This window comes from Columba livia, chromosome 2 (genome assembly GCF_036013475.1).
Source record: "Columba livia isolate bColLiv1 breed racing homer chromosome 2, bColLiv1.pat.W.v2, whole genome shotgun sequence".
In the NCBI taxonomy this organism is placed as follows: Eukaryota; Metazoa; Chordata; class Aves; order Columbiformes; family Columbidae; genus Columba; species Columba livia.
The window spans coordinates 128,210,236-128,223,793 of NC_088603.1; the positions used below are offsets into that span (position 1 = coordinate 128,210,236).

Below are 13,558 nucleotides of genomic sequence, written 5' to 3' on the forward strand. Positions count from 1 at the left end.
CTGTATTTCAACTATGACATTCAGGGGAGAAAAGTCCTGCAGCAGAAATCAAATATTACCTATCTGCAGTAAACAAAGATATTTTTTTTTTTTAATATCTCTTAATGTCTTGATAATCCACAACTGGGAACACACAGCAACTTTCCAGTACAGGAGGGGAAAAAGGAACTGGGAGTATAAGGTGGAAAGATATTAAGTACTCTAAACAGGCAAGTAGGGCTGCAAAATATAATTGATAATAATAGCCCACACATACAAAGACTTGAAGCTTTAAAATAGACTTCAAAGAAAGAGACTTCAATCATTAGCTACCTCCACAGCTGCAGTAGGTATTTTTATCTTATTCTCCCTCCCTGAACACACTCAGGTGTCAAATTATATTTGGCACTTCCTAAATTCATAATCCTGACACGTTTCCCAGGACTCGCTTTGTCACATTCACTGTTTGTTGAACTATTGCAATTTGGAGATACATTTTTATTGTAATAACACTACAACACTTCACTATTAAAAAATTAATGAAGTCACTAAGTGAGGGATCTTCCAAACTGCTGAGAGCTGGCCTGCCACTGCTCTCAGCAAAAGCAATCACCATTTCAGCTTCAACTGCAATAATATCAGAAGTGCTTGAGAAAACATTCATTGTTACCCTACAAATGTAAAGAAATAATAGGGAAAAAAAAAAAAGAAAACGAAAACAAACAAAAAGAAAACCCAAACAAACACCAATCAACCAAAACCATAGCATTAACTATGTCTAATTAATGGTAATACCCATTTATACAGACCTTGCATCTGGTAGCTATAGGGAGCCTGTCCAGGTTGAGGTGTGCTAAAGCTGGCACCATAGCTTAGAAATCCTGTCTGTCCAGGTGACTGTGACTGTGCCAATCCACCTTCTGTCTTGATGCCTGCCCACAATGCACCTAAATCAGTTAATGACAGCAAATCTATTTGTTCGTATTCAAACAGGGATGGAAAATAAAACCACTTAATTAACAGCACTTTTAACATATACCTAATATTGAGTGCATGAGAGAATGAATACTGAGAGCATGCACAGGGTAAGGGCAGTCTAAAAGCACACATAAAACTGAAGTTCACCAGGGAGAGGTTAAATTCAAAACCATGTTTCCAATAACTGCAAAAGAAATTTATACATGAACAGGAAGTTGCATTATTCCTTTTTTCCTTTCCTGCCAGAGGCTAACTTTTCCATATATTCATGACATTTCACAGAGGTAGATTAGCAACTTTATATGACTTTAATGAAGCATAACGTAGCCAAGCTATCCTGCCATCCACCCATTAATGACATAACTGAGATTTGCATTGTATAATATTCCTACCTGAAAATTACATGGCTATGAGTTCAATGGCTTCCTCAGGAATTAGAAATGGGTAAAGAGAACTAGCAGCATTAAGTGTAATTATGATTTTCAAAGCTAATTAAACACTACAGGAGGCGTTCAGTCTTTTAACAAATAAACACCTAATACGCAGGAACTATTCCTGAAGCAATCTCTCAAACTGGGAAAAATATAGCAGAGAGTCATTAATCTGCACTGACAGGGAAATCCATTACACATCACATTACCCTCTCATTTCCAAATTTAATAATAAAAGAATCCAAAGTCCCGTTAAATGAATGACCTGCCTCTCAACTTCACTGATTCTTCCACCAATTTGTAAGGCAACAAGCAAGTGAGTATCAGTAAGTGAAACACTGAGAGAGTGCACACAATCCAGCCTCTGTCTCTTAGTTTTAATTACAAGGTTGTCCCAACATGAACTACCATTTTAAAATAATTATAGCAAATGCAATAGACAAGTAATACAATACTCTTAGGTTTCACTGTGGCATTCAACGACACCTCATTGTTCAGAAACCATTGTTATTTGAACTGAATTAACTAAGTGTGAATTAGTAACATTCCTTTCAAAATCACTGTTAATCTGAGGCCATTTCCTGGTTGGTTCTTTAAAAAAAAATTAAAAAAATCAACAATATTTGAAGGTGCAAGAAGGCTGAGAAGTTCCTGTGTTTGCAAAGTTAAATATCTCCCTTTGTACAAATGGCAGCATAGTTTCTCCTGCCATTTAAATCATTATTTTTCGACTGCTGTCATTAATTACCATTAGTTCCTTCTGCCAGACTTGCTAACTGCCAGACGAACCCTGTTTGCTTGTTTTTCCCTGATGCTTACTTGCTTCTTCTGTTTCATGTTACAATTAAACAATCACAGTGATGAATCTGACACCTCTTTTCCTAAAGGAAACTCCTGCTATGGATGTTTTGGTATCAATGATCTCTATTTGTTGTCTGTTAAAAGGACTTCTGAAATTCTGATTAAATACTGTTTAGAGAAAGTTTAACTAAATCAAGCATTAAACTTCTAGTCCAGCTTTAAGAGCCTGATTCAACGTTGTTTCAGACAGAGCGGGAGGAATTGATCAAAGGCAGCGGCAGGAGGATGCCACTTGAGTGAAGACAACTTGGCACTGATGTGCCCTTTTGCAAACCTCCATGCTATGAAGAGCCTTTCATCTCCTGGGACTTACTCATCCAGAAGGCCTTCACTCATCAGACCTTGATGCTCCCTTCTCCTTCTCCCAAGCCTAATGCATGCAAGGAAGTGGGAAGGGACAGCTAGAAAACATACGGGAACTGTCAGTATCTGGAAAGAAGAGAAGTTAAGCGAAACCTTTGCTAGATGCTGGTACTGGAGCCGCCAGGAGGAGGGAGCTTCAGGAAATTCTCCGGCCTCCTCAGAGGCTTTACAGATGAAGCAGAGCCAGGAGACCCTGGGAGGCAGCTGTCAGTGGCATTCCCCTCCACCCCCCTTCCTGCCTGCACGGCTGCACCACAGTGGAGCTGGAGGAGTGAAAAAATGAGGAGGCTCGAAGTGGGCTGGAGACAGCACCTTCCCAAACTCTGCCCTAAAGAGAAAGCTGGAGGGAGGTTGATACGGGAATTCACTAATACTTTGTCTTCTAGTAAGCCCCAGAGTAAAGACACAACAAAAAAAAGAAGCCACCTATACCAACTCAGTTTCTCTTTTCACAGATGCCAGGTGTCCTCTCTTTATACCTGCTGAAGCTCTCTGCCTGGATGAGAGAAAGGCAAGGCAGACAGTACATGAGGTCTAAGCTGCAGACCCAAGAGGAGAATTTTGGCTCTAAGCAAGGCTTTAGTTCTTGCCTGTTGCAAATGAGCATCCCAGTGTTCCCCATGTAATTTATTTTGAGAGCTCGGATTATTTAACATGCCTTAAAGATGCAAAAATATATATGGTGTTAGGTCCCAAAACTTTTTAATGGTTATTGGCTTTAAAATATCACTGCTAGAAAGCATGCCATCAAGGAGCACCTTAGCTCCGCTCAGGAGGTACTGTTTGAAAAGAACAAAATGCATTAAAATCCACTTGGGGCAGAAGCTGTGGGGTTCAGCAGCCAAAAGTAGCTCTGCAATGTAAAATGTTCAGCAAATTTCTCCGAAGTCCTAAGCACTGGGGATGGACTGGGAAAAACAAAACAAATCAAAACAAAACAAAAGAGAAGGCAGGCATGTTAACCCCTGGCAAGTAGCTGCCAAGTAAAGCAACTCTCAGTTATAGCTCCGATGACAGCGAGACAGTGAAACTCAAGTAGCAAAATCAAGGCCTTGATGAAGTCAGTAGGAGTTTTACAGTTGACTTCTGTGAGGTTAGGATTTCATCCAGAGGAACTGAACAAAAAAACCCCAAAAAAGTCACTGTTTGGGATGCCCAAGCCACCGCAGCCAGCTAAGTATGAACATGAAGTGTCTGCAGAAGACAGGGGTCAAGAAGAGCACAGGGGAAAAAGGAGTCATCTGTTATCACATCCCCAATCCAGCTGGATGTAGCAGACCAGATCTCATCAGCAAAATGAACTTGTGGTGTGTGGGGGGAAGAATCCCCATCTCCATAGTCTTGAAAATGTAGTTTAAATATCCTTAAAGTATTTTGCTTGCGTAAGTTTAAAATACGTGGAATGGAACTGAAACTGAAACATCCAATTCACATTTATAACTATATTTTTGGTGGTAAGTACTCAAGCCTATAGCCACAGGAAAAATGCTTCATTGGATCATAATTTTTGATAATATGTTAATAAAATATGTTTTCTTAAAGTAAAGGGAAATAATAATCTATTTTTTGTACCTGTTGCCCAGAGTAATCTGCTGTAGGATATGCTTGAAACCAAATGGATTTCACCTTACAGATTTCAGGATGAAATATTCACCAGTTTTGCACTTAGCTTTAAGGATTTTAAGAGGCATATCTTGTACTGTGAGTTCTGTCCTTTTGCTATAAAACTTACATTACCTGAGTGTATCTTTACAAAATATACTGCTAAAAGTATGTGGACTGTATATTTTCAACATATTCCCCCAGAGGAATATAAGACCCATTTTCTAATAATGCATCCTTGCTGCTGAACTGCTATGTGGTCTGCCAGCAGACAGTCTGGCAGCAAAATGGTCTCACCCACAGCAGCTTGTTTTCAAATTACATTTTTTTGGAAATATTTGCTACTTAGTATTATCTCTTTCATCAAGCAGTCAGAGCTTTAGTGGTAATTTACTTACATTTTCATCTTCAGGGACTTTTAAAACACTGAAAGTGAGATTTTTTTGGTGGAGGTATTTTTGAATCAGTTTTTCACCTGCTGAAAATCAGTGCAGTTTTTCTGATTTCCTTGGGTTCCAGTAATCTGGATCAGCTGAAATTCAGACCTTTATGGTCTGAATTTACCCTACTGCACTGCTGGAGAGCAGAGCTCCTCACCAAGTCACCAGGAGCTGTGCCTGTGTAATGGAAGTCCCTAGATCTCTTTTCCCATTTCACTGCTGTTTTTTTTATATCACCAATAAAAACCTCATGAATCTCTCTCCTTGATCCCAAATCAGAGTGATCCCCTTGAGTAGCTTCTTAGGTCTTTAATACTTAAATGAAGCACCACTCCCACTCCAACAGGGAAATTACCAATCTTGCAAAAGAACTACTTGAGAGCACAGCTGTCCCACTAAGCACTGATGCAAAGGTCATGTAATCTTGCTCTAAAAAATATTTACCTCTGGAATAAAATAACACTGACATGATTTCTTACCATATGAAGTGATTCCATAGGGTTGGCCAGGCTGGGGGTAGGTAGCATAAGCTGTAGCTTGTTGCATCCCCGTTGTAAACTGTGTCTGCCCATACGCAGCCATCGTTTGTGAAGAGGGGGTAGGAAGAATATGTGGGTATGGTCTGCTATTGATTACAAATGATAGAAAATAGGAGAGACACTGCATTAGACAGACATGCATGTACTTATTTTTAGCCTTATAATCCTGCTACTTCATTAACATATAATCATAGGCTATGCTAGAGAACAGAAACTGTAGGACAAAGACAAAACAACAACAAGGAATCAATAATAAAAGAATAAGTAAAATAAGAAGTTTCCAAATATTTTTAAATATGTTCTTAGCATTTTTTAAAAAATATTTTTTTCCCTGGAAGCTGCTGTGGTTTAAATTATGACTTAACAGATGGACCCAATTATTATTTTAAATGAGGTTAAAATCTGCTTATTTCAGTTATTATTACTACTACTATTATTATTTTTAAAAGATATCATACTTGGAAGGGTAAATCTGTGGTGGGGAGAACTGGTGTGTTTGTCTTGGGCTGAAACCACTGCTTCCAATTGCTGCACCAAGGAGAAAAGAAAGCACACAGAAGTGTAAATACACACACCAAAGATAAATATTATTTTTCCTAATAGAATTTCAGAGTATTAACAAGATTTTAATTAAATTCAAATATCATTGATACCTTAGATAGAAAATAATATTTTATCAGGAACTATACAAGAATGTTTAACATTAAAATCTTGATTACAAATTTCAAATACTAAATTGCCCCTTTGTATAGCTCCCGGGCAATAGCCTATTCTTTGCTCACACACAGACAACATTTTCAATGCAAACAATCTATTTCCTAATGGAAACATTTCCCTTCATATTTTCAAAGGATTATTGATATCTCAAGTGCAACATTTTATTAACTTTTAGAATTTTTAAGACCTACGTTTTATGAAGGAGCTTTATGCATGCCTCGATTGAAAACATATGGCCAGCTTCAGAGCACGCACCTTTTTTTTTTCTTATTTTGTAATTCCATAGTACAGACAATCTATTACCATATTCCATTTCCTTCTTTTGCCCCATCTTATCTGCTTTCTAAAATGCTTTCAGGCCTCCAAAACACTCAATATTGCATGAAGATGTCCCGACCAATGTGCGAATTTTCTTAGTGGAAGACTTTAGCCTAGGAGGCTAAACAGTGAGCTGCTCCCTGGCAGCGCAGCCGCTGCTGACACAGAGCTTTGTGCCAACCCAGCCCAATTCCTTTTGGCATTTTTTGGTGCTGCCGAGAGTGTGGCAGATGTGCCGATGTGCTCTAGATGTTATTTTCAGGAGCCCCTTCCCTCTCTGGTTACTATTTGGGTGCTGATTCTTCTCTAAGTCCCAGGGACGGTTTGGAAGCCTTTGCCAGGAAGGGGTCAGCCGCAGGTTATGAGACTACTGTAAAATCAGACAGCCGGAGAAACAACAGGCCCTATTGCTAAGTACTTGGAAATAAACAAGGCACGGATAATTACCCTTTGCCAGCTACCCCTTTCCTGGCCAACTACAGGAAAAATCCATCATCTTTACATGCTGGGAGCACTTGCAAAGTGTGGAGGGAAGGAGGGAATCTCTTTCTGTGCCTTCCACACGATAGTTTTCTGTGGCCTGTGAGGCTGCAGACATGTCAAACATTATGGTCTGACCTTTAGTCAGATGTACATAGCTCCTATAGCTCTTCTTTCACTCTAGAAACCTCTTTTTTTTTGCCTTTCCAGTTTGATACTTTCGTACTCAACAGCATAGGCAGAAAATGGAGGTTGTGACAAGACCAGAAAAGGGTTGCCTACTTGGAGCCTGACTGGTTGCAAGATGACAAATTTTGCTATCCTGGAAATATAATCCTATGACATAGTATTAGATCCTTTTTTTATTTGATTTGCACCATAAAAATGATGCGCTTGAAATACCACAGTTTATCCATGGGTATGCAAAACTGTGCCAACATCTTAGGATTTTCTTACAGTGTTTGTCTCCTGTATGTTAGCAGCTAAGATGTGCTTGGTTTCCAGGAAGAAAGAAAGCCTGATAAAAGAATGAATACCTTGACAATAATAAATTAAAATAAATAAGACCTACCCCTCAATGACACCACCAGTCACAGAGACAGGTGTTTACTCACAGAAAACAGGAGCAATTTACTCTGGGGCAGAGTACTCCCTAGTGAGACTCTCACTGAAACACCAATGAACATCAATAAGCCTAATGCTGTAATTCTCCTTACTCAGGGAAAACTCCTATTGACTTACACTGTCTGAGTAAGACGAAGAAAAATAGGCATAAGCTGCAAAGTGCACGAGACTTTTTAACAGCTGTGCACAGGTTTAGACCACCTGGGATAAGAAAACAGTAAATGAAAAAATGCTGAGCTTAAAACCTTTGTTTATTCCTTACCTGATCCTGAGAAATTGTCTAAAGACCCGTCTGTGGTAGTAGTAGTAGCAATCTCACTGCTGCTCATTGGTTCTGTTTTAACTATAGAAATATAAATAAAATATATTCTATATGCACCTAATATTCTTGCACACACATGCACACACACTCACTGCAGCCACAAATTAAATCAAACAAAAATCTGCTGAAAATGTTTTAAATCATGGCTATCAATATTTTGCATTTTATGTATTTGTGTATACGAACAATGCAAAGTACTGCCAGCTATGATTTACACATACATATAAAATGATCAAGATGGTTATTTCTGTCCCCAAGGAATAAGAGCCACTGTAACAAACCAGAAGTCCCCATGCAATTCTCTGCACCTGTCCTGATTCCTCTTAATCCTGCAGACCCAACAATAAGAGTCCACATTTAGATCAGGTCACACAGACATTTACAGGCTTGAAAGACAGCAATTTGAATACGACAAAAAAAAAAAAAAAAAAAAAAAAAAGGAAATATTTTAAAATGGGTTTCTCTGGGTGCTGTTTGATTTTTTTTTCCATCTAAATAACTTTTCAGAGGAAAAATGAGAATTTGTGATGAAGTAAAACACTTTCCTCATGGTGGATTCCTCCTCTCAAAATTAAAACCAACTTTAAACTCAGCAACATTGAATAAACGCAGAGCACACAGTCCTCATCAGACACTTCAAGGAACACTTTTACATTTTATTCCCTCTGCCCCAGCAACCCAACGTGGCTGTCAGAGAGTGAAAAAGGATGAAAGTAAAAGAGATTCTCTCCTGGATCATGCTGCTTCACACTTAATTATTAATTAATGACTTTTAATAAAGCCTCAATTGAAAAAAACAAATTTCCCTTTCTGCTACTCCAGCACAATCTCAGCAACAACAGCATTCCAATCCACGGAGAAAGGATGGAGCTGCCCTGGTCTGGATGCAAACAGGTGCAATCCCTCCTCCCAGGGAGTTGACAGATCAGCACAGCCATCTCTCAAACCCATTTTTACATACCCAGCTTTTGGAGTTACAGCACACCAAAAGCAACTGAGGGTGGTGTTTCAGAAAACAACGGAGCTGATCTTACTATCAACATCCCACCAGTTTCGCTCTTATTGAGACATGCAGTCACCGCTTCCTACACACCAGCACGGGTGCATACCTGACCTTTCAGGCAGGCGGTTCAGCAACACTGCAGAAAGCGAACCCAAGAAAACCAAGGTAAAGTGCACCCTATTTGATGTGTAAAGGCCTAGTGTCATCGTGACATAGGTGTGTGGGTATGTATGCATGTTTGTCTATACATCTGTGTTCAGGATTTGCAACCATCACCAGCAGAAACCCTTCTGGTGCCAGGTTTGCAAAGGGTGAGGGAGAGGCACTTTACACCTTTGACAAAGGACCTTTCCCGTCCTTGCCAATCCAAACTCTTATTGCTGCATGCTTCACTTTTTCCTTCACCTGGCCTCATCCAAGGGATTTACATGCAAACTCTCAAGATTTTACTAATTGCCCGCTGTTTTCTTTTGATTCTCACACAGGATGTTTTGTCTGCACACACTAACTCAGGAGATGAATTCTAGTTCCACACAGCTTGTAACTCTTCTACATCTGCATTAGCAAGCAGTGCAGCCCAGTAAGAAAAGTTTCGTGGAGTGAAATGGTTGGTGCAGAGGGTCCAGTATCCACAGTTTAGGCATTAAGATAATAGGTTTAGTTTTGTCCCAAGGACGGAGCATCCATCAGCAGCTGGAGAATGTTGGCTGTTCTCCTGCAGAGCACCTTTTTTGAAAGAAGTGAAGTCCAAGAGACTCCACAAGGTGAATTAATGTGTGGTAAGAAAGGGTGGCCAAGAGGTTCATTTCAAGAGTGTACTCATGGTCTGAATTACAACTCTAATACAAATGCATTTCCTAAAAACACAGCATATAACACATCCAACATCCACTTCCTAACTAAATACTGAAAGTCTAACACACAGATGCAACAATATATTTGTTTATCCTAAGTAATTTTCCAAAAACCACCAGATTTTTACAGCAAGTCCTACACAGTTTGTTAATTTAGATACCAAGAATTATAGTGTCTAGATTGTCATCTGCTTTTTCTCAGAAATTTATCACAGCTACATTTTACAGTCAGACTAACACTCCCCTCGTAGACTACTCCAGCTTTCCCAAAATTTTGCAAGTCTTCTGAACCTAATTTCCATAGTACAATTGCACTTCTGGAAATAACAATGAAAGATGCTTTTCTCTACAGCTGAGAGCTGTGAGAGAGGAAAAGAGATGAAGATGACACAGATCAATCTATCTTAGGGTAAGGGGTGGAAGACTTCAGTGTGTGCTTTCTCCAGTCTCCCTCTACTCTACTGGAGAAACAATTCTGTATTCCTTATAAAATAAAATATTGTTTGGATCACTGCAAACTAGCAGCCCAAGGACTATCCTGAGCCACCTCCCACAACATACACTTATAGTATAATTTGTTTCAGATAAAGATTTCTAGGATAATTTCTTTCTAAGTGGATGCAAATGCCTCTCCTGCCATTGGTTTAAAAAGTACTTCATGTGCCTTTGCCACTTATCTGGATCTCAGATCCTTGTTAAATTTACCATTTTGGAAAAAAAACCTCATCAAAATGGAATTTATGTCTCTATGAGTGATTAGCAATATTTCAGTGCAACCATGTTTATAACTGAATGCTGTTTACTAAAAATATGACTTTTGAAGATACAGCAAAACATATGAAATAAACTGCAGTGACTTCTTCATGGAAATGAATTCTAGTTGCTGACTGAGGTGCTCATAAATTTTTCATAACAACTGTTCCTTATGTCTCCTCTCTTAGCTGTTGTATTTCCTGAATATATGAAAAACCAGGATAAGAAAGGCTGTTCACATTATTCCTGATCTGGATACCCATTAGTAGGGTGATAACAAATAAGCCCTATCATGCCATCTTTAGGAACAACCATGACCTTAACAGACCTTGTGCTGCAGCTAGTTGAGAATTTAATAAAGATGGATAGGAAGTGAAAAGCCTGCCATTCCCCAAGCATTTTAATCAAAATGCCAGAAAATGACTGCATATTTCCTTCTGTCAGAGCCTAAACATATTTCAAGAGGATGAAAGCTTGCTATATAAAGAAACAAACTGTGAAGAAACAGCCATGGTTTTACCAGTTGGAAGTATTCACCCCTGGATTCTCACTGCAAAGCAAGGTTTGCCTAAGACAAAAACTGACCTGCATGGAGCATATGTCTGGGGACAGACTCTAGCAGGGCCTGTTTTCATAGAACGAGGGGTAATGGTTTTAAACTAGAAGAAAGGAGATTCAGGCCAGACATGAAGAAGAAATTTTTTATGATGAGGCTGGTGAAACACTGGCCTAGGTTGCCCAGAGAGGCGGTAGATGCCCCATCCCTGGAGACATTCCCGGCCAGGCTCTGAGCAACCTGATCTAGTTGAAGATGTCCCTGCCCATTGCAGGGGGGTTGGACTAGACGACCTTTCAGGGTCCCTTCCAACCTAACTATTCTGTGATTCTATGATCTTCCCCCCAAGAATCACAGGGGAAAAGAACTGCAAAGAGATTTCCTAAGGTTACAAGTCTGCCAGTCTATCACAGCAGCACATCAGCAATCCAGGTCTATCATGAGAGGCGTATAGAGCTGTCCAAGAAAGCAAAGCTTTGGTCAGGCATGGATCTGACCCTGCCGTGTGCTCCTCAGGCATGCTCTGGATTTCAGCTCTCCACATTTTCCATGACAATTAACATTTCTGCAACGTGTCCTAAGCTTTCACAGGATGACACTGGGCAGTCAGTGGGAATATTGCCACATGGACACAGAACACACCGCAAGCTTGCCAGGAACTGCCAACAGCACTCTCAGTCATGGCAGAGACCACTGAAAGTGAAACATTTTCTACTGCTCCATTGCCAAAACAGGACTTTACAGAGGTGCAGAATTATCAGACTTGCATTATAGAGACAGACTGTGATCTAGCAATAAGCTACTAAGTTTTAGTGCTGGCAAAATCACTGATGTAACAAAACAGACTATCAAGAAATTCAAGACAAAATCTAATGTATTTCTAATCTGCTACAAAAAATTTAACAGTTACAGATATAGATTTAGTTTATATTCCAAGGAGCTTAACAAGCTATAACAGAGAAACATTTTTCCTCCTTATTTTTTTCTAGTTATGTATGATTCTGAAGACAAGATTTTAAAAGAAACTATATAAGGAAACAACACAGCAAAAGCATAGAAAAAGTAAGACTAACAAATAATAGCATACATGCTAGCTCTGAGAAGAAAAGAGCACACATTCTGAGATAGCATGACTGCTGATCTAGCATTATATCAATTGTCAAGATATTTCTTCGTAAGTCACTCAAAGACTCCAAGTGCAATGTGCCCTGTTTGGTCAGCCTTATAAAAACCTTACAAAAGGCAATTAATAACAACTTACATGGCAGTTTCTGAACTGTACCGTGAAAGAGAACTTCAGACTAGAAACCACAAGTTCATGTGTTTCATCGGTCAAGTAAGAACTTTCTGAGCTCACAGTTTGTCATGCAGTCACTGAGGTATATAGCAGTAAAGAGTGCTGTGAGGAATGAGATGCTGGTTGTTTTAAATATGGATTTAGAGACCTAATATTTGGCCATTCCCAACACAAAAGGAATATGCATACATCACAAAGATTGCACTTTCAAGCATGCAAACAGTAAGGTTCTTAAATGTATTTTAAAAATTACTTTGATTATCTAAAATACATATAAAGCTTGCTTTCCTGAACTAGTATTTTTAACAGCTATGCCATAGACACTAAACCAGAATAGAAATATTGTAAACATGACTAAGTTATTTAGTATGTTTTAATTTTGCATTTAATATTTTTGAATTAATACTATAATTTTATACTCTTTGTATTATATGACTAAGTAGGCAAAATGGAATAATTCCTGGCTAAGAGCTCTCAGTGTTCACAGAGCACAAAGAATCTCAACAAAATAAGCAAGGCTTTTACATTTATTTATAGACATACATATAAACACAGTCTCTAGCCCTATTTTGTTCTGTCTCAAGGTGACATCTTCAAATAATGTTAGCAGCTAAATACTCTGTGGACACAAATTTTCATCCAGATACTGCCCCGCCATATCTTGATTACAGATTTTATGTATCCATTAGTATTCATACACTGTTTTCCTTGATACCATCCTCTTTCTGTACCCACCAGAAGCCCAAAGCTCTCCTGAAAGCTCAAAGAAAATTATTTGCCACTAACAACAGGACAAAAATTCTACCTTGAATCTCTAAGCTGATGATATTTTCCATTATTTCATTTAAACTCTCAACTGTTTGCATTGAAAAAATCTTGCAGTTATAAACAGGTTACTAAAGGTTACAAGTTACTTATAAATAGGTTACTCAATTACCCTAATTCTCAACCAGGACATTATTTTCTCATTTTATCATAGACCGTCAAATCATCAGCTCCTGACCACAAAGACAGATAAACTTACTTGCTCCTGCTTCTCAAAGCAGAAGACTCTTCCTGAATTTAATTTGCCTGGAAATTACCAGAAGGTAATTACTACAAGGTAATTTCCAGCCTAAATTTATGTTCAGTTCTCAAAGAAAGTCCCTGCACAAAGCAGCACATTCTAGTTCAAGTCCAGACTGTTTCCTGCTCACTCCTTCTTCTGCTCCAAAATTTCTGAAGTGTGTGGGCTGCAGTTACATGTAGCCTTCACTGCATGCATGGTTCCCCCACGACCTTCATCTTCCTCTTACATTACATATTACAACTGAAAGAGCCTTAATGTCATCATAAGCTTCTCACCTACCAGTAAAAACCTTGAATTTACAAAGAAATGGCATCACTGCTACAGTGCAAAATCAGAAAGAACATCCAACACCAAAACCACCCGGGTGGAGAC

At 38.9% G+C, this 13,558-nt stretch overlaps 1 protein-coding gene across 34 annotated transcripts in view; it reads right to left on the bottom strand.

Annotated features, from left to right (window-relative positions):
* Nucleotides 1-13,558, bottom strand: part of EYA1 (EYA transcriptional coactivator and phosphatase 1) — a 169,271-nt gene that overhangs the window by 64,689 nt on the left and 91,024 nt on the right. For 16 of the 34 annotated variants that reach the window (XM_065053793.1, XM_065053782.1, XM_065053772.1 and 13 more), the window contains 4 exons: nucleotides 7,595-7,675; nucleotides 5,652-5,721; nucleotides 5,134-5,279; nucleotides 789-926 (listed from right to left, as the gene is read on the bottom strand). In XM_065053793.1, coding sequence (XP_064909865.1) covers nucleotides 789-926; nucleotides 5,134-5,279; nucleotides 5,652-5,721; nucleotides 7,595-7,675 — 435 coding nt within the window. The remainder of the gene's footprint in view (nucleotides 1-788; nucleotides 927-5,133; nucleotides 5,280-5,651; nucleotides 5,722-7,594; nucleotides 7,676-13,558) is intronic. The other 18 variants (XM_065053775.1, XM_065053773.1, XM_065053769.1 and 15 more) reach the window with 3 other exon arrangements.